At 37.4% G+C, this 25,359-nt stretch overlaps 1 protein-coding gene across 3 annotated transcripts in view; it reads right to left on the reverse strand.

Annotated features, from left to right (window-relative positions):
* Positions 1-25,359, reverse strand: part of UBE3D (ubiquitin protein ligase E3D) — an 88,424-nt gene that overhangs the window by 16,326 nt on the left and 46,739 nt on the right. For 2 of the 3 annotated variants that reach the window (XM_074861940.1, XM_074861939.1), the window contains exon 9: positions 16,061-16,199. In XM_074861940.1, the coding sequence (XP_074718041.1) occupies positions 16,061-16,199 (139 nt within the window). Of the gene's footprint in view, positions 1-16,060; positions 16,200-25,359 lie in introns of those variants that run through there. The other variant, XR_012628059.1, reaches the window with a different exon arrangement.

Genomic DNA, 25,359 nt, shown 5'->3' on the forward strand with positions numbered 1-25,359 from the left:
TGACTGATGTAACAGTAATTGCAAAATCTGCTGAAGAACTTAAATCTGGTTTTAAAAAAATGTAATGGATAGAACAGAGGAAAAATATTGACAGGCAGCAAAAAGACACAAAAATTTGACATTTCCTAAAGCAGAAACAACAAAAGCAGTTTGCTCAACAAGCCTGAAAACAGAAGAGAAAATAATTTACATGCTTTAAGGGCAAGGGGATTTGGAAAGCTTGCTCCCAAATGGGAGGGTAGGTAGCAGCATTAGTGTATGCCCACCTCATAACTGTAAAAAGTCTGGGGGTTGTGAATATGCAAGTAGGTGACATGAATCAACTCTCACTTGAACACACTTCAAAACCACTCTGTATGTTACACTAGTCTATTTAACTTAGGAAGCCAGTTCCCTCAAGACCACCTATAATTAGCAAGAGATGAGGAACATTCAAGGGACAAATATAGATCATGCAGAAGTGATGTATCAGCAGCCTGAAAATAATTAATATCCATCCTAGTAATGCCACCTACTCCAAAAGACTGTGCAACAGTTTACAAGACCCATAATGTCACAAAGGAACAGGAAAATAATTTTTCATCCCCACAAAAGTAGGCCACCCATCATATTCTGAAAAGGGATCCAAGCAAAAAAACAAATGGAATTTGAGACAAGTTGTACTCATTTATCACTGCAAAACACAGCTCACGTGGGCTTTGGCAGCACTCTGGCTAACTGGCTGAAATGAGACCCATTTCAAAATAAAATAGATGTTAAAACACTGGTGCCAGTAAAAGACATTAACTGCAATTACACATATATGCACACATGTATGAGATATTTAGGGACTGCTTGTCTCAGTGGGCTGGGATAATGAGATTATTTAGAGACTACTGCCTCAGGATACAGGTAACTCAAGATTCATGCATTTTGTTACTATCTGTGTTACAGCAACAGCAAAACATCTTGCTGTATTTATGACAAATATTTGCACTCCCAACCTAACCCTCACTGAAGAGATCTAGAGCAATATCTAATAGGTACAGTCAACCCTACATTGTGGGAATGGAGATGGCTTCTTTGAGTCCCTGCTTATTCTAATTAAACGATTAACTGCAACGACAGCCATCACCAGGAACAGCAAACTATTTTAGCAGAGGATGAGAACCAAGTGAGTCAGGAGGTGGTTCTTTTCAGATTCTCAATGAGACACAAGCAGTAAGTAGCACCGTATTAGCCTGTATTCCTCCACAGGCCCTGCTGACAAAGGACACAGAAAGGCCGAAAGGACACAGAAATACCCTCTTTGCTTCAGTCTTTACTGGTATGACCAGCCTGCAGGAATCCCAGATATGTAATAAGATTTACCCTTGGTGAAGGAGGACCAGGTTATGGAACACTTAAAGTGGACATACATCTGCATTGGGAAAAGTGTTGCCAGCAAGTTGAGGGAGGTGATCCTTCACCTCAACTCACGACTGGTAAGGTCATCTGGAGTGCTGGGTCCAGGACCAGGCTCCCTGGTACAAGAAAGATATGGACTTAATGAAGCAAGGTAAGGGCTAACAAAGGGCTAACAAGGGGCCACAAAGATGACGAAGGGACTGGAGCATCTTTCAGATGAGGATAGGCTGAGAGCTGGGACTTCAAGCTCAGACTGGAGAAGAGAAGGTCCAGGGGGATCATATCAATTTGTATAAATATCTGCTGAGAGGGAGTGAAGATGAGAGCGCCAGATCCTTCCCACTAACAGTGGTAGTGCACACTAACAGGACAAGAGGCAACGAGCACAAACTAAAGAGCATGAAATTCCTTCTGAACACAAGAAAATACTTTTTTACTGTGAGGATAGTAGAACACTGGCACAGGTTGCCCAGGGAGGTTGTGGAGACTCCATCCTTGGAGATATTTAAAATCCAACTGGACATGGTCCCAGACAACCAGTTATAGCTGACTCTGCTTTAGCAGGAGGTTGGACTAGATGATACCAAGAGGTTACCTCCAACATCAATAACACTGTGACTCTGTAAATACTGTATTTCTGTTGCATGCATTTTTGAAGTGAACGAGCTCATTTACAAAGATTGGTCATTAAGGCATCCTTCAAGACAAACCATTCCAATGTTTTGTGAAACCTCCAAATCTGACTTTTTCCACTCTGCTCTTTTTGGGGGGGTTTAGATGCCATGCAAATTTCACATTCCCTCTTCAGTTTGCTCCCTAAGCTTCCTTTTATGTATCAACTTCTTTCATTCACTTGAAAGATACTTTAGTCAAATACTGGACAGAAAATACTTCTGAATTAAACATTATCTTGCAGTTTTGCTTGACTCTTGTCCTTCTCTTGTCCTCCCTCTTCCTTCACACCCTCTTTTCTTTATATTACAATTTAGTATGAATCTGTCCTTCAGCTCGTAGTTCTATGCAATCCATATTATTCCCTTCAAGCTTCTTTTTTCCTCTCTTTTTCTTTGGCTGTTTTTCAGTCATTGAACGCTTTCCAGTTTCAGATGAAAATAACAATTAGGTTTTATTATTATGAGACCTTTTCTTGTACTGATAAAAATCTTATTACCCAAAATAAAGCTAGCACTATTTCTTTAACAATGAGATTTTCATGTTCATTTTTTATCTTCTTTTTAGAAAACATTAATGACCTTCAAGGAGAATAATTTTTCCAGCTTCTTTCCTTCTATTCTTTTTCTTATTTTTTAAATCCAATTTCACCATCAAGGACAAGTGTATATGAACAAATTATACACTGAAGTCATAGCTCCCTTGAGGTATCATTTTGGATTACTGAAGTATAATTATTATAGTGCATCGGTCTGCTCTAAGATTTCCAAAATACTGTTTAAAACTCCTTCCTTAGAGCAAGGCCACTAAAAAATATGCTGTTAAAACCTAATTACATGCATTCTAAAGAAATTTAGCACTTCACAAAATTCAATGAATAATAAAATAGCATAAGTTAGTAGAAATGTAGACAGATGATAATCAAGAACACTGTTAGAAATGTGCAAGATCCAAAGTTGAGGATCACAGCATGACCTTAAGACCTGAATGAAATAACCTGAAGTTGCTCAAAATTTTATCAGCTTTATAAGATAAACATCAAGAACTAGCAAAGACTGAAACCAGGAACTTAACATTCCTGCGTGAAAACCTTTAATTCAGTTGTACTGAGTTAGTGACAAGAAGAAAACTGAAAAAATGTTGCCTCAGGCTTTAAAAAGAATCATTCTCCTGGACTTCTCACACTAAAATCCTTATTGCTTAACAGACAATTTGAACAGATATTTTTTATTCACTTTGAACATTTCATTCATTTTGTACTCTGAATTCAAGCACTTTATACAAATTCCTATTGTACTGCATAGACAAATAGACTCAAAAAAGACTAAATCCCTTGTATTTCTTAGTAAGCCAAATTAAATGAGCATGGTTGTTTGCATGTGCAAGGACTACTTTTATAATGTGACCGATCCTACCTACCTTTAATTATTTAAAATCATTCATCTTCCTTTAGCTGACTTTTTAAAATAGGCTTTCTGGTCTTTAAATCTCAGAGATCATTCCAAATACCTAATTTTTCACATCTATTTTATGCACAGTCATAGATACATGTCCACTGTGTTTTACACAAAGTCCGAGTAAAGAAAAAAATGCTTTGCACTTTTCCCTTTGTTTTATTTCTCTGACTGATCTTCTCTTCCTTACTATAAAACACAAACAAAGCCTGTTTAAAAGGCAGACAGACTGAAAGACAGAAGGAAAGAAAAGCACAGACTTTGAACAGCAGGAGCAAATTAAATTAGTTAACTGCTAGAAGCATGAAGCATTAATGAAATAGAACTAGAGAATTTTCCCCCTATGAAGAACATTTATTCAGTGTTAATTAAATTCTTTTATTCAAAATCTATACTTACCCAAGTGTAAAAATATTACATCATATCAATAACTGCAGAGTGTAAGCAAGTATTACACTATAAGCATCTTTTTCCCCATCTAGTGGAGTGAAGCCTTTAAATCATTTATACCGTTTTAAGTCTTCAAAGAAATTACAAAAAATAACAGAAAACCCTCTGAATGAACCAGCAGCCACAGTTATTAATTCACTTGTCTAACGAATACCTATCAGAGACTAGCTCCAAGCATTTGCTTGCAAAGTTCACATGCAATAGTGTTAATGAGGAACTTTCAGAGAATCTGCAATAATTATTTCTCTACAATATATCCAGTTGGCTGGTTTATTAATTTGCAGTCCAGTTCTGCACCATTGAAGCCAAAGAGAGTTTTGACATTAACTTCAATAGGTTCAGGTCTTTGCTTACAATGTTGAGCTATTATCACACATGCTTCAGGTGCATTTCTATAATACAATACAAAATAATTAAAGGAAAGCTGCAACTACTAAAGGACCATCTCTAGCATTTTTAAGCTTACAAGATGACAAACAGGCTCCTAAATCTTCAGGTGGACACCCTAAATAGATTGCCTGTCTTTCAAAAGCACTCACTATTTGTTCATTTGAATGAGAACTCTAGGTAATCCAAAGTACCGGCAATTTTTATTGGAATGGCCAAAAATGGCCTGGAAAGTCACTTTTGCATAAACAGAGCAGCATGTGAGACTAAGATAATGTCTTTAATTGAAATTCTTTTTCTTGTGACTTGCATCTTCTTCAAGATAATTACCTTGTTGTAAAAAAATATTATGGAATGTTTTGAGAATTATTTTGGAAGATTTAATCAGGCACTCAGCTGTTTTGTAAATGATCTGAATGTAGGTTGGGAAAGGAGTGTAATCCAACAGCAGCATTTTCAGGTGTTAGCATTTGCATTTTATTAAGTATCAGTACTGTTGTAAAAGAGCCACACTTGACTTCTGCATTGTTTTGTATTAGGAATGCATGCTTTGCCTTGACAGGAAAGGCTGACATAAAATGATTAGCTAGTAAGTGTCCCCAGGGTTTTCTTCAGCATCTGAGCTACACTTAAAAATATGTAAACAGGGGCTCACTTCTGACAGTTCATTTTAACTATATCACAGGAGCACAGTAACTTCCAGGTGGAATTGGAGCTCTGCTTCATCTAAAACTGGTGTGCTGGATACAAACTTGTTGAATGCTAGAGTTTTCAGAAGATGGTCCAAAAACCAGGCAAATGGGAGAATGGTGTCCTCCCAAACTCCTCATGCAGGAGTGGCTTAAAAAACATAGAACAAGATTCAGTAGCTCTTTCAAAATCGATGTTAGAATTAAGCCATATAGCTCACCATTTCTTATTCGCATACATCAAAATTCTGTTTCATGTCAAATCTTGGCAAATTTTGGCCTCACCAGTATCCTGGCTCCTCCTAGGAGAATTCAGAGAAGCACTATACTGCTGGAGCAGTGGAGTACTTCTCAAATTCCAGTTATCCAATAGCATCAGCACTTGAGCAGACTAAACCTTATCTGAAATTCATATTTACTTATACAGTTAAATTTCAATCCCTGAGGATTTATTAGCTACATGGGATGTCACATGGATTTAATTTTATTCACTGTTGAATTTCTTTTCAAAGAATTCTAGGTCGAACATTTCCAACTGAAAAAAATTCTTAACCTTGTTCACTGGTCCCAGTATTAAGTCCAGGTTTTAGAAATAACACTACACGAGAAGGCAAAAATGGCTAGAAAATAATGAGTAGAAGAGGCAAGTAAAAGCTTCCAGAACAGAATACAGTAAGTTTTACAGACAGTATTTAGTCACATTCTAAACATCACCCTAAAATAGAAAAAACAGTCACTTAATGGAACATGTCCCCAGGATAATCATGCAGAATAGACATTTCTGATTAATTTAACTAGTCACTAGCTACTGCTCTATAAAAATACAGCTGAAAATGCATTTCCTTTCTGTGGAAGCAGAGAATGCAACCTGAAATATGATTTCTGTGTGTTCAGCAGACTGTTTTTTTTTTAAAAAATAAGAAGTAAAGTTGAGTCTACTTTGTTACAAAGAAGGACATAAAACCCTGTTGTTCCCCTCCCAGTCTCAGTTTTTCCACCTTACCTGAAAAGAGGCAAATACAACTAGAGAACTTGAAGCACTAAAAGTTAGTTTCTAACCAGTGAAAAGGTGTAAGAGAATTACAGGGCTGTTGGCTCATAAATGGTATGGAAACAAAGTAAATTGGTGTCTAACAGACACGAGAAAGTAATATGGAAACTCATCAGTGCAGAAAATGCAAAGCGGTCAACAAAGAGGAAAACAAGGCAGTGGTAGAGTTTAGTTTCTTAAAAGGTGACAGATGATGAGTGGAATAGACTTCGTATGAAAACATGAACTAAAGAGTAAGCAGCAGGCTCTCCAGTGACTTAAAAAAGAAATGCGTTAGCTAGTCACCCCCCATATCACACAATGATAGACTTTTTTTTTTTTTATTTGGTGGGACATCTACATATGAAAATAGAAAATGTATCAAAGACTGAAGCATCAACAGCAAGAAAAACTTCTATCTAAAACTGAATTATACAGGCAAATAGTTATTGAGAAGAACCAGAACTAGGGTTCACCAGAAAGTGAGAACACCTGAACAGTACGATGTTCAGTCATTTTCAGGATCATATTTAGGAATGCCAGCCATTCTGGAAGAACTTGGAAGTGGACTGAGCAAACAAAATAGTCAGTAAGATTAGAATAACATCTTCACTTGTACAAGTTTGCAGGCAAGTTCCTTTTTCATATAGCCAAGGTGCTTAATACTAATTTTTTCTTCTATTTTCCTTATAAAACTCAAGCTCACTAAAAGCAACAGAAGGAATATAGCTCCCTGATCTATTTCATCAATTCACAATGCCACAGCTCACAAAAATAATGAAGACTGGGAAATGGCATTTTAAAATAGTTTCCTTCTATATAGACTATGCTTTTATAGTTTACGTTAGCGATATGGGAATAATATTTTTATATTCTTTTTCCATAAGGCAGAATCACTTCCTATTTTACTTGTCAAGCTGCCAGGAGACAGATAAAGAAACATTAACCAGAACACCTGGCACAAGTCCAAAGAGCAATCACATTCTGCCCACCCAACACCCTGTGATCTCACTCGGCTATGGCATCTTCAGATTTCTGCAAGTTTTTCTACATATTGTTAAATGGTTGCCAGGTTTCACCTCAAGGCATAACAGCTTTCTGTTGAAGGCTAAATGGTCTCCTTATTTCAGTAGGTTGTGTTAATGCTTACACACCCTTTTGCTCCTCTCTTTCCTCTTCCTGCAGGAGTATTCCAGATCTTATTTTAGGAGCACTATAGAATGCATACACTGAGATACCTCCTCACACACCCATGTGTAGACCAGCTTCCTTTAATTCAAAAGCAGTAGAGCTATAGTACAAATGAATATTTGCACAACTGATCTTTTTTACTGGTCAAAGCAGCAAACAATTTAAGAGATGATGGAAATAATCCTGCCCTCCTTATGGTCAGTCAGAACTGTGCTGGTGTATGTCAGTGGGAACAGCACCAGCCTACTGAAGGAGTAGCTGGTCCACCTCATCTCTTACACTTCTCTTCAGGTCTTTCCCAGTCTCTGGACAGACAGTGATCTGACCTGTTTCCCCACATCATGTTTCTGCCTATTCTGGCTTTCTTAAAACCCAAACCTAAAGTGTTCTTCCTTAACAAGCAAGAGCTTTCAAGCAGTACCATTTGTCATCAGCCACCACCCCCAGATCAAAGACCTATGATGTAAGCATAGAGATTTAGCACACACTGCTCTTTTTACTGATATCGCAACAGAATGATGGACTTCTACTTTCGAGGGAAGGCAAACTGTATGTTTCTCACTGGAGGCATTACTTTCTTTACCAAAAGATCCATTCCAGGCTCATTTTCAACTGACAATAAAAAAAGGAGAACTTAACAACCCTCTTCCCTTTTGTCCACCATGTACTTTATCATAGTCAAGACATCGATTCAATTATTATGCTCTGGCTTTGCAGACTTCTGTGTATTTGTCCATTTGTCTCCTTGAAGACATCATTACTGTTTCCAACTCTTTAACACATAACACTCCCGAGCTGCTCTGAGTGCCTTGGCATGTTGCCCCGTCTGCTCATACAAGGCTAGAATTCAGTGACATCTTCCTTCAGGATCCCACAAAATTCTGTAATCTGTGATAACATCATACCTATTCCAGCCTACAGCTGAAATCCAATATGGTTGAATCCATCTATTTGTAAAGCACCTGTAAACCTACTAAGAAGCACCCATAAACCTACTAAGAAGCACCCTTATACATACATCTTTTTTCTGTAGAGCTTTCTGGACTTCCTAAGTAGCTTGAAAGCTGCCATCCAGACTCTTAATGGAAATGAACAGCATTGTAGCTTTCCATAACAACACCCATTCACAAAGCACACAGCCTAACAACATGAAACTTTAAGGAAAAATTTCCATTCTAGAATCATTACTATCCAATGACCCAGTATTATTTTCAAAGCAACAGCTCGCTATCTAGCTCTATGCAGCTGATAACCAGATTTCTGTACTTTGTTGGCTAGGAGGTTGAAACTTACTCCTCACATAAGTCAATCTATTAATTATGACCTGGATAGAGCTAAGACTAACTTGGAGAAACCAAGGTTTTGGAGCGAAGCAGCCCTAAAGAGATAAATTACCTACAAATGATGTCGAACATGTACAGCACTACAGGGCTAAATATTTCTTCTGAGCAGAGCCCACTTCTCAGTCACAAAGGCAATCCTCGGTTAATAAACAGAAATGGAAGTTCTAAAAGTGTATCAGGCCACTCATAAAACTCTTCTTTATGTATAAATTCAGGTACATAAAACATGGGTATTTGTCTGGTCTCTTCCTGTAACACACTCGCAGTGTGGTGCCTGTTAATAAAGAACAGGAGTTTGGTGCCTGTTGATAAAGAACACAAACTCTTAGTTTGTATTTAATAGCACATTACGGACACAAGTACTGGATAATTAGGATATAACAGCTATACTTTTAGATTTCAAAATTACTTGGGAAAAGCAGAATGTTCACAATAGAAGCAAACAGGAAATAAAATGAGTGGTATCAATCAGGCATTTTTATTCCCAGTTAGTTCTGTCTTCACCCCTTTCAAGCAGTTGATAACATGGGCTACACCAGGCTGTCTAAACTGGATTTCTGAAATCAATTGTACATTCACATCTAAATGGTAAAAGATTGTATTGGGTTTGTGTGGCCAGGTTTTCATAACGGGGGTGGCTTCTGCGAGAGGCTGCCAGAAGCTTCCCCTATGGCCCAATGCCAGCCGGCTCCAAGACAGACCTACCACTGGCCAAGACCAAGCTTATCAGCAATGGTGGTAGTATCTCTGTGATAACATATTTAAGAAGGGGAAAAAACTGCTGTGCAACAGCAGCCAGAGAGAGAAGTGAGAATATGTGAGAGAAACAACTCTGCAGACACCAAGGTCAGTGAGGATGGAGGAGGAGGAGGTGTTCGAGGCACTGGAGCAGAGATTCTCCTGCAGCCCATGGTGAAGACATGGTGAGGCAGGCTGTGCCCCTGCAGCCCATGGAGGTCCACGGTGGAGCAGAGATCCACCTGCAGCCCATGGAGGACCCCACGCTGGAGCAGGTGGATGCTCGAAGAAGGCTGTGACCCTGTGGGAAGCCCATGCTGGAGCAGGCACCTGGCAGGATCTGTGGACCCATGGGGAGAGAGGAGTCCACACTGGAGCATGTTTGCTGGCAGCACTTGTGACCCCACTGGGGACCCACACTGGAGTAGCCTGTTCCTGAAGGACTGCAGTCTGTGGAAGGGACTCTAGGCAGATGGAATTGCAGGCAGAGGAGTTGGTTTTTCCAGCAGATCTCTCTCAAGCAGCAGGAGACTGTATTTCCAGAGGCAGCACTTGCCTCTGAGCTACATGTATGCTGCTTCTCACTGTGAGCTCATGGGGTTTTTGTAGTTAAATCTACTTCTGTTTTGGATATGCCCCAATTCACTCTCTCTGACTTCTTCTCTATTGCAGAACTGTCTTGGACAAAAAGAATCATTTACCTCTTCTGAGAAACTGATGAAAAATCTTGAATCTCAGTTTAGGACCACTGCTGTGAAGGTCCTGACTCTCCATCACTGAGCACTGAAGTAATCATAAAATTTTGTGCTACCACAAGTAAACTCAGTCCGCATTTTTCCCATTCATAGCTTCAGTTTAGGTTTACCTGTGATTGACTTTGCTCTGTTTCAGGCCAATACAAATGGGCAGCTCCTTCCCATTAGAGGAAATGTAGCCATGCCACATATTAGATAAGTGAGATATTACCTTCCAATCAGCATCTCCAAAGCAGTACCAGATATCACAAAACCAGACTAGAAGTGAGAGCCTGTGCTGCAGATATGGATGAGTCATATATAGGACACATAAGGAGGTGTAGGACACTGCTCAATATGCTCCTGGATTTGCAGAGCTGAACAGTTCTCAGCTAGGAGACTTTATGTTTTAATAAAGTTTATGCAGAATCAGTAGTATGAAACATTTTTGGTATAGGTTCAACAAAGACTTAAAAATACTAATTATAGTTCAATAAAAAAATTGTTCCATTTCAGTTTGAGGCCCCAAGAGCTAACGTTAAAAGTGGATAGTTTCAGTGTTCAAGAAATACAACTGAACACTCTAGGGATACTTTTAAAAGACAGCTTATAGTGAACACCAAGTAAGATAACCTGAGTGGCATAATAAAAATCCACTTAATATAGGACAGTTAAGTAGCAGACAAGAAAACCAAGACAATAATCTCTTAATTGAACCTAGAAATCTCTATCATTCTGCAAATATCACTTGCTCTCATCAGCATTTGTTCAATATCATTTTATAATTTTTTTCCAAATTATTCTGCAATGTTTCAACAGATTTATTATAGCTTTTATTAAATGTAGACAAACACAAACAAAACCCCAAAATATATATATAACTTCTTTTATTTTAAAGTCAATGAAATATTTGTTTGTGTATTTTACAAAACCACATCTGCTTTCCTATATAAGGCTTGGGTACTTATTTCCTATTTAAAATAAATTGTTTGAAATCAAACTTTAAAACTTCCACATAATCATCACAATAAACCAGAAAATTAATCTATCCTATGTCATCCTGGCAACCTATCCAAGTTAGTCAAAATTAGAAAAAGCACATAGCAGGGACTTTTATACTAATCTGCAAAAATCAAAACACTTTAAGTTTGGGGGAAATAGGAGTAGCCAAAAGAGGCTGACACTAACCACTCTTGGTTTCTTTGCTGTAGTTTACATTTTGTAAAACCAGTCAGTTAAGGGAAACAAAAATGACTGTATTTCAAGAGAGACTGCAGTGTATTTGCAGTGGTTTCTCCCTATTACTGTCAATGTTCATTTAGAATTTTCAGAGATGTGAGCAGTCCACAAGCTTCAGATAAATATTTTAAAAAACCCTGTCAAAAAAATCCTATGGCATTTTGGAATTCATTCATTGTCTGCAAAATATTAAAGACTATACATATTCAAATCTATAATTCATTTTGTGGAGATCCTCAGTAAGTAAGTAATACAGAGTGTAATTTTAAAAAAAAGTTTTAAAAGATAATAAGCTATTTTACTGCTTAAATGGAATTCTTTATTTTTCCTTTCTGGGATAGTTTAATAAAAGACACAATACTTTGAAAGCCATTCCTTCCTCTTGATATTTTCATTTCTTATATCCCTATTTCCCAAATCATTCTGAACCAGAGTAGTTCCTTGTCCTGTCTTTGCTGCTGTGTGACAGTGCTCCAAAGGAGTGGAGTCCAACTTAAAAGAATCTGTGCAACTTCTACAGCTTCAAATGCCCAGAACGGTCCAAAAAGAGGAGTTGAGCGGAGCAGACTTTTCTAAATTTTACTCAACTGGTTGCTTCAAAAAAGATTGTCAGAAAACACAGGTGAATGTGCACTCCTCTATCTTCGGCTAACTCTTTTTTGCAATAAACAAGTTTGAAAGTGATTTTTATAAATATATATATACAAACACACATAAAAGTATCAATATTAAAAAACACTGAATATCAAGGCACACTTTAGTTCAGACCATGTGTAGACCTGAGAGACAGCAGTAATTTTGTATTTTCTTTTCCATGAGTCTTTTGAGTACTTTCAATACTCATACACTAGAGCCATTAAACTATAATGAATACTGTATTTATTCATTCTTATGTTTTCTGAGCAACTTGCTACTTTATATCTATAAACCTGACACTTCTAGAAAGTTTTCTGCACTTTATTAAAAGACTACATGATAGAGAACTTAACAGGCTGCTCTATGAGAAACTTTTTTTCCCTCCTTCTTTTGGAAGCAAAGTACCCGCAAATGATTTTTTCCTTCAGAGACACTTCTAGGAATGCTTACTGCAACAACAGAATTAACAATTTTTGTTTTTTTCTTAAACACTGGCTCTACTTCTCTTAATCAAAGCAGACAGCATGCTGATAAGCTACCAGTGGTGGCACTGGGTGCACCAAAGAATATCAAGGGTTATTTCAAACAAAATTTGGCAGTTCTTAATCACAATCTTCTCTCAATTTCATGCAACTGTAACAGTAAAAATAAAACCTTGATCAATTTAACTCTGAGAACTCTTGCTACAGTCTGTGGCCTTATGAATAGTGCCTTGAGACAGGAAGTAAAAAGCCTGGTTTCCTACAGTAACAGCAGTCAGAGAGAATGTGCTGAACAGCCTCATGTATCATCATAAGTATTCAATATCCAGGACATTTTCTGTTCATTGTACTTGAATTCAGAGAAAGACGAGATAAGGTTAGCAAAACACAGCAGAGATTACTTGTCACTTTAAAGCATCTCCCCGTGTAAGCTGTTTTGTGTTGTAGGCTCTAAAGTACCAACACATCCTCCCAGATTGCGCTGAGGAGTAGCAGATGAACAGTTCAGTGATAAAGTACACGATAACTCAAGTGGGTGCTGGCTACAAGGGCTTGCAAGTATTAACAATAACACACAAAGTCAAGCCAAGCCCAACCATTCCTAAAGGAAAGACCTGACAGCTCAGGTGGGTGAAGAGCCAGCTAGATCAAGAGTGCAATAAGGTAACACAGGTTTCTGTACAGTGTAACGGACCTGGGGAGAGAGTGTCAAAACAATGCTCAGAGCAAAAGCAAACAAAAAAATATTTTTGTCTTTTCCAGTAGTGAACTCTTACTGATTTCTGCATTGCTCCAGGATAAATATCAAGCACCTCAGTCAATCCTATTCCTTTGATCTGACACATTCTTAGTATGGGTGAGGGATTACAAGTCGGGGAAGGTGCAAGTCAGGGCTGCAAATCCACGTTCTTCAGTAAACACGGGGCCAGCCATCAACCAGCAAGAATTAGTCTATTCACTTTAGTCCCTCAGAGTTTCCAGGCTCAAGCTTCCTAGGATTTAACTCTCTACAGTCCACCAGAACATCAATGGAACTGCACAGGTAAAATCAGAGATGAGACAAAGGCAACCTAGTACCTAGGATCAGCAGCCTGGGAAGCTTAAAAGCCAGCTGCAGTGAGCACCTTAAACTCAGCAGAGAGCTATGTAACATAGTCTGCTGCTGCTCCTCTCTTCCAGGCTCCTCCAGTGACATAAATCACACTCAAAGATCTTCACAGAGTCAAAATGGAATTGAAAAGTGATTTCAAATACTATGTTACTAAGTAGTAGCACACCACTGGAAAATAAAATGTAATTTATATCTCAGCACAAATACAGAGTCTGCTAAACTAGTCCCAGAGAGCACTTCCCAGAGCACAAAGCAGAACAGAGTTTAGTCCAGAGATGATTAGCAGCTAAGTACATTTCCTTCATGTGCTTTTTATAACCTAAACATCATCCAGTGCATATGTATACCAACTAAAATTTTGGCTTGTCAACACTGCAATATTGTAATATAACAGGGCGAGAGGGTAAATACAGTCTTAATACAGGGTGTGGGTAAGATAATTTTTGGCTACGTAATTAAAAAACAATTGGATTTTTTAAACTGTAACTTTTAGATCACTACAAACACAGCTGCCTGTTAGATGCATTTTCAAATACTGTATCAAAACATAAAGAAAAGCACCAGTGGAAACTAGTGGTCCATTTAGCTCCACACCATGTGTTCAGTAGTGGGAACACTTATGAAAGGAGAAAGCTCTGCACTTTCTGAGGTCATTTTCCTTCTAAGTCCCCCAGCATTCAGATGCCAGCGTTCAGTTGCAAGAGCCTGGCCTCCTGTTGAACAAGACTGCCACGTGTGGATAACAGGAAACCGCAATTTTTTTCAGTTCAAATACAAGGAATATTGCAATATAGAATTAAAATGTTTCCTTTTTTTTTTTTTTCTAGACTATTGCCAGATCTAGGTCTACCACAAAATAAAACAAAACTAGTTTTTGTCATTTTGCCATTATTCCACTAAGACACATGAAATACCAGTTTTCAATTAAGTGCCGTTATTCCCTGTTTGACTCACAGTCTTCACTATTTTGGATGCAGAGGGATCTTACGCTCAGGCAACAGCACAATTTAATATCAGTCTCTGTACCAGTTGACAGTCATTTATCACTTCCTACTCAGGTATACAAATCAAAGGAAATCCTAAATCCTAAATCCACAACCTGGGACTGAGTCCACACAGAAACAAGACAGGACATACAACCTCAGCATACAAGAAGAGACTCCTATTTAACCTATCATGGGTAAAGCAGAGGAGACTTTACCACAGATTACTGGCAATGTAATGGACAAGCAACACATCCTCGTAGACTAGACAACCAAAATGTTCACTTCTTAATAGGAAACATGGACTATTCAATTGCATGGATAACCAGTACTGGTCAGTCCTTGAAACTTGTAACTTTTGTGATCTCACTCTGTCGGCATCCAGGAGATTCTTCAATTTCATGACCTCTGAATGTACAACCCAGTACCAATTCTGACCTTGGGTATTAAAGTATCGTGTTGAAACGATCAATGGCTGCTGCTGCCATACCCAAGAGTTCACTGTACACAGATTCCCTGTTTCCAACCTCACAAGATTCAAAAGGAGCAGACAATGTAGATGCATACTTATTTCCTAACACATAGATGTGTTTTCAGCAGTTGTACGTCAGTATAACTCTATTAAAATCAATTACTTGATTTTGGTTTATGACCATGTTCTTCCTGGCTCCAAAATTCCACAATAAGATTATTTTTCAGTAAATGTAACTCAGGAACACTAATTAAATGTCCCTTAACTACAAACTGGGAGTATGGACAAATAGAAGCTACAGGACTTTGTGCTATAAACTGTTTATGACACTCAGTCCCAGTAAGATGATGATTCTTCTATAGCTGTCAAAACAAACACTGATTCAGGTATGCTCACTGCTCAACAGCTGGTTATTTTAGATTTGCATCAATACACAACCGATGGAGTATGTAACTACAAGGGAAGACAGAAGCATTATAAAAAGGTTGAGTTGGTATGTGATATCATCATGAATTGAGATGTCTCTGTATTTCATTTGTAAAAAATGTATGTCGTCAGACACATGATAAACACAAAGCACACTTTAATATGCCTGCGAAAATGTTTTCTTAGGAAAATTTCTATGACGGCTGAGAACTTCAGCAGTAACATACAGAAAAGGCTGGACAAAACCGTGAATGCTTCACTCCCAGTTTTACAGGTTTTCACCCCTGGAAATGTTTATTTTTAGCCGAGGATTTTTTTTTTTTTTTGAAGTCAAGAGATTTTATACAATGATTCTAGCTACTCCAACCGAAGTTTGGTGAAATTTCTTTAAACATCTAATCTAATTTAAACAGTGTTTCACTGTTTAAAAATACAGTGACATTTCCTGCCTTGGTCTACATTTAATACAATTGAAAGAAACTGAGCACTACAAGTTCTCCATTGCTATATTTAATATAATGAAGAATCATGCAACTACAGGAGAGAAACCTTTAGTCTGAAAGGGTTTATGGACCCCAGTGCTCTCTCTTTTTCCTAGAAGTAACACCTTTATACTGAAATAGCAGCTGTTCCTTACCTGAAAAGAGTTCATGCGTCGAAGTGAAGGTGGCAGAGAGGTGGTACTCAAACCAAGTATCAGCAATAATTCCAAACACGTTTCTGATGGAAACTTTAAAGGATGAACTCCAATATCATTTTCCCATGCATCAGCAAGGCTATAAAGTTAAAAAAAAAATAATTTTCATTCTCTTAAAATAGATCTCAAATGCAGGTTTCAAATAAATATTAGAATGTGTCATAGTATTGTGATAAAAGATTTTCTTCACATCTTCCCTGTGAAAGTCACAGATAAGTGTGTTTTACCAGACATACAAGGTGCATTAAGAGTACCTTTCCCATATCACCAATCTTACAAAAGGATAGATAATGTGAAAGGAAAACCTAGCATACATTAGATCAATCCACTCATGTTTCTAATTCAAAGTTTGATTATTTCTGAACCAAAGTTCATCTGCCACTGTCAATTTCCCATCATATGTTTTGACATATGGAGTATTCTATATAGAACACAATGCATCCACTTTTTGTTTCTAGAAAGAAAAATGTCCTTTCACTTCTGAAAAGACAGGTCAGACATAATTTTCAAAACTGATGTTTATGATGCTCTCACTGGAACCTTACTAACAGTCTACACAAGGCAAAAACTCAATCCCAGTTCATTTTATACAGCTTCCTGCTTTAGATGTATTAAAATAATTAAGATTTCTAGAGCTAGTCATAAAAGCAACATTCTGAAAGCACATTTCTATAAACTGTTCCCGCTACCACATGCTGAAGAACAAGATCAGTTCAACATGATTAACTCAAAACACAGGAACGTTTCACTTCCTATTGTTCAGGTTTGTTTCTTCCTTAATGCACAAACTGACTGATCAGTGATCCAGTTAGTTTAACAATCTTATCTGAGCAGCTAGTATCAGATACTCCAGAGCAAGATGAATGCCAATTATTCTCAGAAGATCTGAGAGTAACATTTTGGAAGACAACCCTTCCATGTCCAAGACTTCACTATTCCAATAAATAATTTTAGCATCAGCTTTCACTTTTAAATTCCTCCAACTCTTCTGGAAATATATTACTCTGACTGAACCACTGTTCATGAACATATAATCTTGTTTCAATATCCTATGTAGAAATAGCTGCATTTTTTTAAGCACCTAAAAGAGTAGGCATCACGATTCAGCATGGTGAAAACTGAGCAAATACTCTCTTCACAATATCTGTGTCCTTTTGAATGGTTCTCATTCTCTCAAGCCTCCCAAACCCACCAATTCTCTGTAAAGTCCTGCTTCTTAGATATAGGTTGCATATACATGTTTTGTACATACACTTCCACTATTAACTCTTCCTAGCACCTTCTTAGCTAGGAGATAAAGATGTTCTACTTAGCATAATCTACACATCTATCTTCAAAGAGTGGGTGTATTTTCACTTTCTTATCTCCATTTGTCTGAAACTGCTCTCTTGAATTTTAATTGTTTTTTTCTTTCTTAATCTTTACATTTTTTCTTCCTACCTCATTTATCTATGGATATGTAAGAATCCACTTCTGCTTCAATACACAGAAGCATGACACATTAATGCAGACAAGGTCAGAGGGGCTTTCATCTCCCTAAAAAGGGAGTGCTTTCTCTCTTTTCTTCTTTTAAATCCACAATAAAAGACAAAGATAATTATATCACTTCTAAATTATCAAATGTACCGTGTCTTCTGTCAACCCTCACCAAAGTGAGTGGGTCACTTTCACATTAGGAGGTCTAAACTGTACATGGAAAGGAGAAGGAGGAAGGCAGTCTGGGCCAGACACCCTCTGGCACTTCTAATAGTGGTTGCATCATTTAAGGTCTCCACACATGGCTGAGACCATCCATACCAAAGGACAGAGGACAAAACCTGCTGCCCATTAACAGCCTTCATAACATGTAGAATACCACACTTACACTGTGCCAGATGGATCTGGAAAAGCTGTTTAGAACTGGAGTAGTTTCATTATTGAAAGGTACACGCCTCCAATTAAGCCCCAAATACTTTGTCTAATTGAAAGGAAGCAGGATTCTTTTAAAAGACTATGCAAATGGCCAAGCCCAGCAGAGGCAGCCCTGACTGGTCCAAAGATTCTGTAAATGCTACAGGAGGAACATCTAGCCTTAGATGATAAGCACTGAGCAGCCAAGGAGTCTTGTTAACTGTAATCCAGAATTGAGTTTTATATTTCATTATAATTTGGTAACCGAATTTCCACACATAATTAGAAACTTACCTTTGTATGTTCCTTACTAGGTCTTTGTTCTACATTTTTTACAATCTTGTCTGGTGATACAGGCAAATTTAGGTGAAGCTAGCAAAATTGGAGCTTTCAATTTTTCAGAAATCAGCAAGTCTAAACAAAGCACAGTGCAGCACCTTCAAACACAGAGTTTGGAGGCTGAAGGTGATATGTTAAGCTTCTGGGTCTTGGTGAGGTGTTTCCACAGATCAACATCCTCTCTGCAAAGAAACTTTTCAGAACTCCAAGCAATATTCAAAACATCACAACTTAGTTCAGTACTCTGATTCTATTCTTGTGTTTTGACTTGAGGATTTTTTGGAGCTGCCTCCTCATTTTAAGCCCTGACATGGCACTGGGGTGGGGTTTTTTTGTGGCTGTTGGTTTGTTTGGGGAAAGACTGTTTGCATAATGACATCTCGCCTAATAATATTGCAATTATTGTTTATTAATGGCTCCGTTAATAGCATTTCCTGAAACAATTCTAGTGTATTCCCTTATTACAAACAAACCATGTGTGTTCTAGCACTTACTGCTCCAGGAACACTCATGTTGGGAATTAGTCTTTATGACTTGTCCTTTCATAGCATTTAACCATGTGGCTGTAGGAAGTCACTGCTTCATTAGATCATGTCTCTTTGTTCTTCTTTACCCCTATTACTCTTGGAATTATTTTTCCATAACCTTCATTATGATGGAATGAAAGGAGAAAAACACCTATGCTTAAAACAAAAGCAAAACAAAACACAAATTCCCCCTGTTTTTCCACCTTAGTTTCACAGAACCTTTCTGTATAGAAGAGTTGTCTCACAGTACAGGAGAGAAGATTGTTTGCTTTCTGTTTACTGAAAGAGGCAGATTGGCTGATAGTGCTCCTCAGAAGAGTGAGCATCCATGGAGGACATCTGAGCCTATCAGCTCAGTGCTTACTCCCAGACCAATCGCAAATGCCAACTGTCTGAGCTGGCCCACAGTTTCTCAGCCATGTAAACAAAACTGTGTTTTTCTCTCCTGATATTAAAAGAAAAAAGAATAATTCAATTTGACATTAAGATAGGGTAAATTGTCAGAAGGAGTTTTTGGGAGGGCTGAGGAAGAAGATGGGAAAGAAACCAGTAGGACTCAAATATGTGCATGGTAACTTTGGATGTAGACAGGACTCTGTATTCATGTGCTTCCTTTCTCTGCTCCTTACTACCTTTACTCATCAATGAATTCTTGCTTCTAAGCTTCCCTTGAGAGAAAGCAGGCTGGGACAAGCCTGCTCCTTTTGTGAGTAAAGGCAAGAGCCAGCATAATTCCCAGAGAGTACAGCACAGCTTGCTATGCTGGCTGAAAGGAATAAGGGGAAGGTAAAACAGATTATCTGGAGGAAGGTGAGGTTAACAAGAGAAATAATGCTATTTTATGTTCGTCCTTCTGCAAACATTCAACTTTTCCACACTGCAAAGAAGCCTTGAGATTCTGGACTTCCCAGTCTGACAAAAAAAAAAAAAAATATGACCCTCAGTATCAAATACAATTCATAAATTCTACACAGATTCCCTAAATCATCGGAGGGCGCAAGACTGCATCTACTTTGGACTGACTTTATGACAGGTAAAATCTCACCACAACATATTGACCTTGACAGTGTTTGAGGGAGATGTGAGTCAGCTTTAGAAACCAGGCTTTAAAACAGTAAGATGTTGTAAAACATACTCAGTAAAATGGTCTGAACTAGGAGCATGCTCTGAGTTAAGAAAAGGACATGTCAGAGTGAGTTTTTTTCCCAGGACATTAAATCCACCTCTGTAAATCATCATCATCATCCAGTTTTGCTTGTCAGTCATCTCACCAACTGGAAACCCCAAATCATTCTAAGCATTCTGTCTGTCATTCTATCCTTCCCATTTTCTCCCTCTTTTCTTTATCCCCTGCTTCCCCAGAACTTTTAAACCACTGTTTCAACCATATTTTCTTAAGAAAGATCTCAAAAGGGGAAGTTTCATGTTTTCCTGAAAATCTGTGTCTGAGTAGTGAGTAGCTACTTCACAGAGAAAAGCTGCTGATGAAGCTCAGCAACATATATACTGAATGATCAAGTGATACTTACTTGGGACAATATTGGCATAAACTCAATAATATTTCTATCTACCACAACCAACTACTATAAGCAAATTAAACACATTCCTCATAGCCTACCATACTCCCTAATGAGTGAGCCATATTGAAAGATGTGGTGCTTTTACTTAAGTGCACTCAATGTTGTGGGTTCAGAAAACTGGAAAAGAAAACCTCTTAAGTTTTGGGGCAGGAAGAAGGGTTGGTGACAATGGAACTGATCTCCCGTAACAGCAAGAGTCAGAACTCTTCCCAGTGTTAACCAAACTTGAGATGCAGTCTCTGCAGATTAAAGTGACACCTCAAACTCACCCCTTCTGTTCCATCTACAAGATATACATTAGTCTCAGCCATGAAAACACAATAAACAGACATAAAAGATGTAATTAAAACCTTCATACAACTTTCATTTTGAGAAAGACAGAACTGTATGCGATGAATGCTAATCAAACTGTTTTACCGTATTTCTGGCATACATTTCAGAACTGAAGTAGTACAGAAAGTGAACAGCATAAAATTCTACTCAAGGGGGAAGATACTTGGCTACTGTGCACAACGCTGATACAAATAACTATGTGCTATGTGCTAAACTGTCAGAACAGAGCATTCAAAACAAATATGAAATAAAGATGGAAGGCTGAGACTATCTTCCCCCTTGTCCTTCTAGGAAATGAGTTGTTTGAAGGAGAAATTTAGAGCATGATATGGTTGTCAAGTTCCCATAACCAGTCAAAGAAATACAGCTAGGAAAATTCCTATAGTAGTATGCGAAAGATATTTTAAAAGAATGAAGTGGCATTCTCAAAGCTGTTTAGCTGTCAATAATGGGAAATCCAGGGAAATTTGGATTTCTTTTTTTTTAAAAAAAGCAAATATTATCTGAAGTTCAACCAATTAATTCTGAAAGCAGAGATGATCAAAACTTGAAAACAACTACTCAGATAAGACTACAGATAAGACAATTACTTCTCCAGCAGAAGTAATTGATCACAATATTTTCAGATAAGCACATTTGATTCATTGTGCATCAGAGAATGGTATTTCTCCACTGCTCATTATTAAATTGATCCCAATGAATTTTTAAAATGCCTACATAAGTCAGAGTAGTATTTGAAAATTCTGTCCTTAAAAGCAAGGTTTAAGACACCAAAATCATGCAATATATTTATTTCATAATTCCTTGATAATAGTACTAGCAAACAAACACAGTCATCCATCAGGTCATGAAACCAACCGATAATGTCTTATGTCTTCATAAAAACCACAATATCCACGGCATTTCAGTGAAGCAAGAGAAATCTTTGTATTTCAAAACCAGGAAAAAATTATAAGGATTCTCACAAGATTTTTAAAAACTGGGCCCGACTTCTCACTAGATCGCGTTTCCTTCAAAAGAAGTCCCTTACATCAGTGCCAAGGCCATTTATCAGTAGTAATTACCCTTCATCGTGCATGAGATTCACTTCAAAATACAACTGTCTCAGCAACAAAGTAAGTCTGCTTTTGAAGCAGAACAGGTAAGCCCTTTTCTCCTTTTTTGCCTTTCCAGAGCACCCCCATCCCCCCCTCTGATTTATCAGGCTACTTCTAAAAATAAATAAATACATTAGTCTAAGATAGTCTACAGCAATCAAAACTGGAAAACGAAAAAGCTCTTACTCAGGGCACTACTCAGTGTTACTACCAAGGCACTGGATTAACTTGACTTGATTAGTTACGATCTAGACAAATGCACTCTGCGTTTAGGGCTCCAAATGCTGTGAAACCCTTGAAGGGGATTACTGTGTTAGTTATGGCTTCAGTGTTTTGCTGAATCAAGGCCGTGCTGAAGAATCCAATATAAAAGCTGACAGAAGCTCAGCCCTGACTCTCAGAGTTCACTGAATGTTGTTAAAGCTGCCCTTTCCGTGAGCTACAGCTCTGATATAAGTGACAGATGACTTTACTGAACCAAAGGACAAACCTGCTAAATTAAATAACTATTTGTAAAAATGATTTAATCTAAAACCAATTCTAAATTATGGTTGATGATGTGTCTATATACTTAATACACCAGGAGGCTAAGTTATTTATACTTTTAATTATCCTTGCAGTGATCTAAAAATGACACAAAAATCAATGCATGCTCATTAGCTACTAAACTCTTGCCAAAATTTAAATAATATGGAACACTAACAACTGCAGTGCTTCCACAGCCTACAGCAAATTCCTTTGGAAAAAAACTTTCTTTACAGAATGACTGCTTCCCTCCTAAAACAAACATCTGCAGTCTTGTTCTAATACCATTCATTATTCATCCTTGATAGCTGGGAGTGTCAAGTGTGGGTTTTGAGCAAATCTTCCCTGAGATATTTACTAGTTGCATGGTATCCCAAACCAACAGGTATTAAGTCTCTCATAAGAGACAACAGAGGGAAGAACAGAAATTTAACTCACTGGTGTCCTTGCAAGGAAATGATCAAAAAAATAAGAACGTATCAAGGGAAGAAGACAGAGACCAGTGATCCAGAGACCCAAATGAGGAAGTGCTTTTTCAGATTTTTTGCAATGGACTATAGTGGCCAACAATAGAAGCTCCATCTCTAAGTTTTAAATCTTAATTTTTTTCAGTGCATCACTATGAAGGTTTCAGAGGATGAAGGTTTATCTAACTGAACTTCTTTCTATACCTTCAAGTAGTCTTAAATACTCTCTCCTGTAAAGCATTCTTACAAGGAAGTTACCGATATATAATCCTTATAATAAAGTTAATTCATATATATAGTATATAGCACATATACTTTAATATTGTATATATACGTATATATTTATGATAATATTATACAATTATGCATATTTCTATACATTAATATAAATATATATAATAATTGTATACACAAACACATAACCATTATTAACAGTCTTCTGTCTTTTTTCAAAGTAATGCATACTTTGAATGAAAAAATTATGCACTTCTGAAGTCTGGTCAAAAAGTTATCTATAAACCCACTACAAAACCAATTCGGTGGGTTTAAAATACCTTACCCTACAAAACGTAAGTTCTTGAACTTTCAGTGTGTCACCATTTGAAAAGGACAAGTTATTTAATATTAACAAGAAAGGCTTATAATGAAAATTCAAATTTAACCTCACTAGAGTACTGTCTGCCCACTGCCATAATATTTTTCAGAAGGGCTGACTTGAGAAGTATCAAATGTTCCTGTAATATTTCAAAGGGCCTTTTAAGTAAACTTATGCTATTTACTCCAATGAAAGCTTTTGTGATTGAAAACAGATATTCCATATGCAGTTTTCTCATTTGTAATTCTAGCACAGACTAAATAACTCATGCTAGAAGGTACACTAAAATACAGTGGATTAAATGATTTAGACAACTGCATATGAATCTTAACTACATTCATTTATTTTTTTATTTTACTTTAATTTTTATTATTATTCTACTACTTCTCGACATGTTTTGATTATTTTAAACTGTTTAAGGGAAGTCAGAGAGAGAAGTAAAAGCTGCCTATCTCAACCTGTAAAGTACAGGCCAAATTCTCTTTCTTTTTTACATGTTAACCGACATTTTTATTAGACTCAACTGTCCTATATTAACTTAAAAGTAACTACACTGGTTTTGGTACAGTTATTAAAAAATGCCATTAGCACAAATAAAGCCTGTGTATAGCCCACAGAATTCAATTCTTCCTTCCTCAAGTGGTAAAGGGCAAAACCAGAAAACCAAACAACTGTGTTAGTATATTGTGCCAAGACAGACAAGTTGTTTACAAGTAGATTATTCCTCTGAAGCAGAGAAAGCTATCTCAACATAACGCAACTTTTTGCATGGAAATAAATCTTGAGATTTTAATCCTGTCCAGGAGCAACTTTGCCTTGAAGCATGCAATTTCAAAGTAATGCTCAACATACTCCTCCAGACTAAAGATTTTTGGGTGTTCACCAACTGCTTTTCTACACTGCCTTCCCTCCTCCAGCTGGCTGCTATGCAATTTCAAAAGCATTAATTTTAAGTTGCAAACCCTATTACCCATAAAATATTTTCATTCCACTGCAAAACAGCACCAACTGCACAGTCTCTGCAGAAGACTTCAGCTGCAAGAATCACTGAAATAAAGTTTAAACATCAGAGGGAAGGATTAGCAGGTGTTCATCTATTCTGCAACCTTTAAGTTGAAGATTCATAATATCTAAAATGAAGGCATGAAAAGCTAAATCAAGCGACAGTAAAGCAGACTTATGTTCAATGGGACACCTAGATGTGCGGGACCATGAACACGTTGAAATGTAACTTAAAATTCATGACAGTACTCAAACCATGCACAGATGGTCAGTGAGTATAACTAAGACATTATCATCTTTATTTAGTTTCAGCACCAGGTAAGCAAAAATAGGCCAATCAAGGAATCAGGAGAAAAGGGAATTTTCATTTTGCGGGAACTGATCTTGGATATAAAGTCCCAAGCCTGCCAGGTACTTCCCAGGATATGTCCTGCCAGCAAAACCATAGTGAATAAAGGTACAGCAGCAGCAGCTATATCCACAGAGTCAACTCATAATAGTAACTGCCTGCAGGGAGAGAAATTCTTTCTTCGTTCATCTGCAAAATCAAGAGATTGTGCAAAAGCCGAAGCTGTAAAAGCAGAAAACTGCAACAAATTTTCATCAGTTACAATGAAGTTCTGCTTTAGAGCACTTGATGGAGGAATACAAGCTCATGGAGAAAACGGCTCCTGCTGGACTTGTGATGCTCAAACACATATAAACATAATAATAAGAAAACATGGCAAACAGAATTCAACAGATTCACAATGTATTTCCTTGAAACTACTTTTTAAAATTCCCTACATCATTTTTGCCTAGTGGGGTTCAAGAGCAGAACTCACACGTTAATTTAGAAGTTCTCCTACAAACCCAAGAAAAGCACAGGAGCTGAGCTCTTGCTG

Source organism: Strix uralensis, chromosome 3 (genome assembly GCF_047716275.1).
Source record: "Strix uralensis isolate ZFMK-TIS-50842 chromosome 3, bStrUra1, whole genome shotgun sequence".
NCBI lineage: Eukaryota > Metazoa > Chordata > Aves > Strigiformes > Strigidae > Strix > Strix uralensis.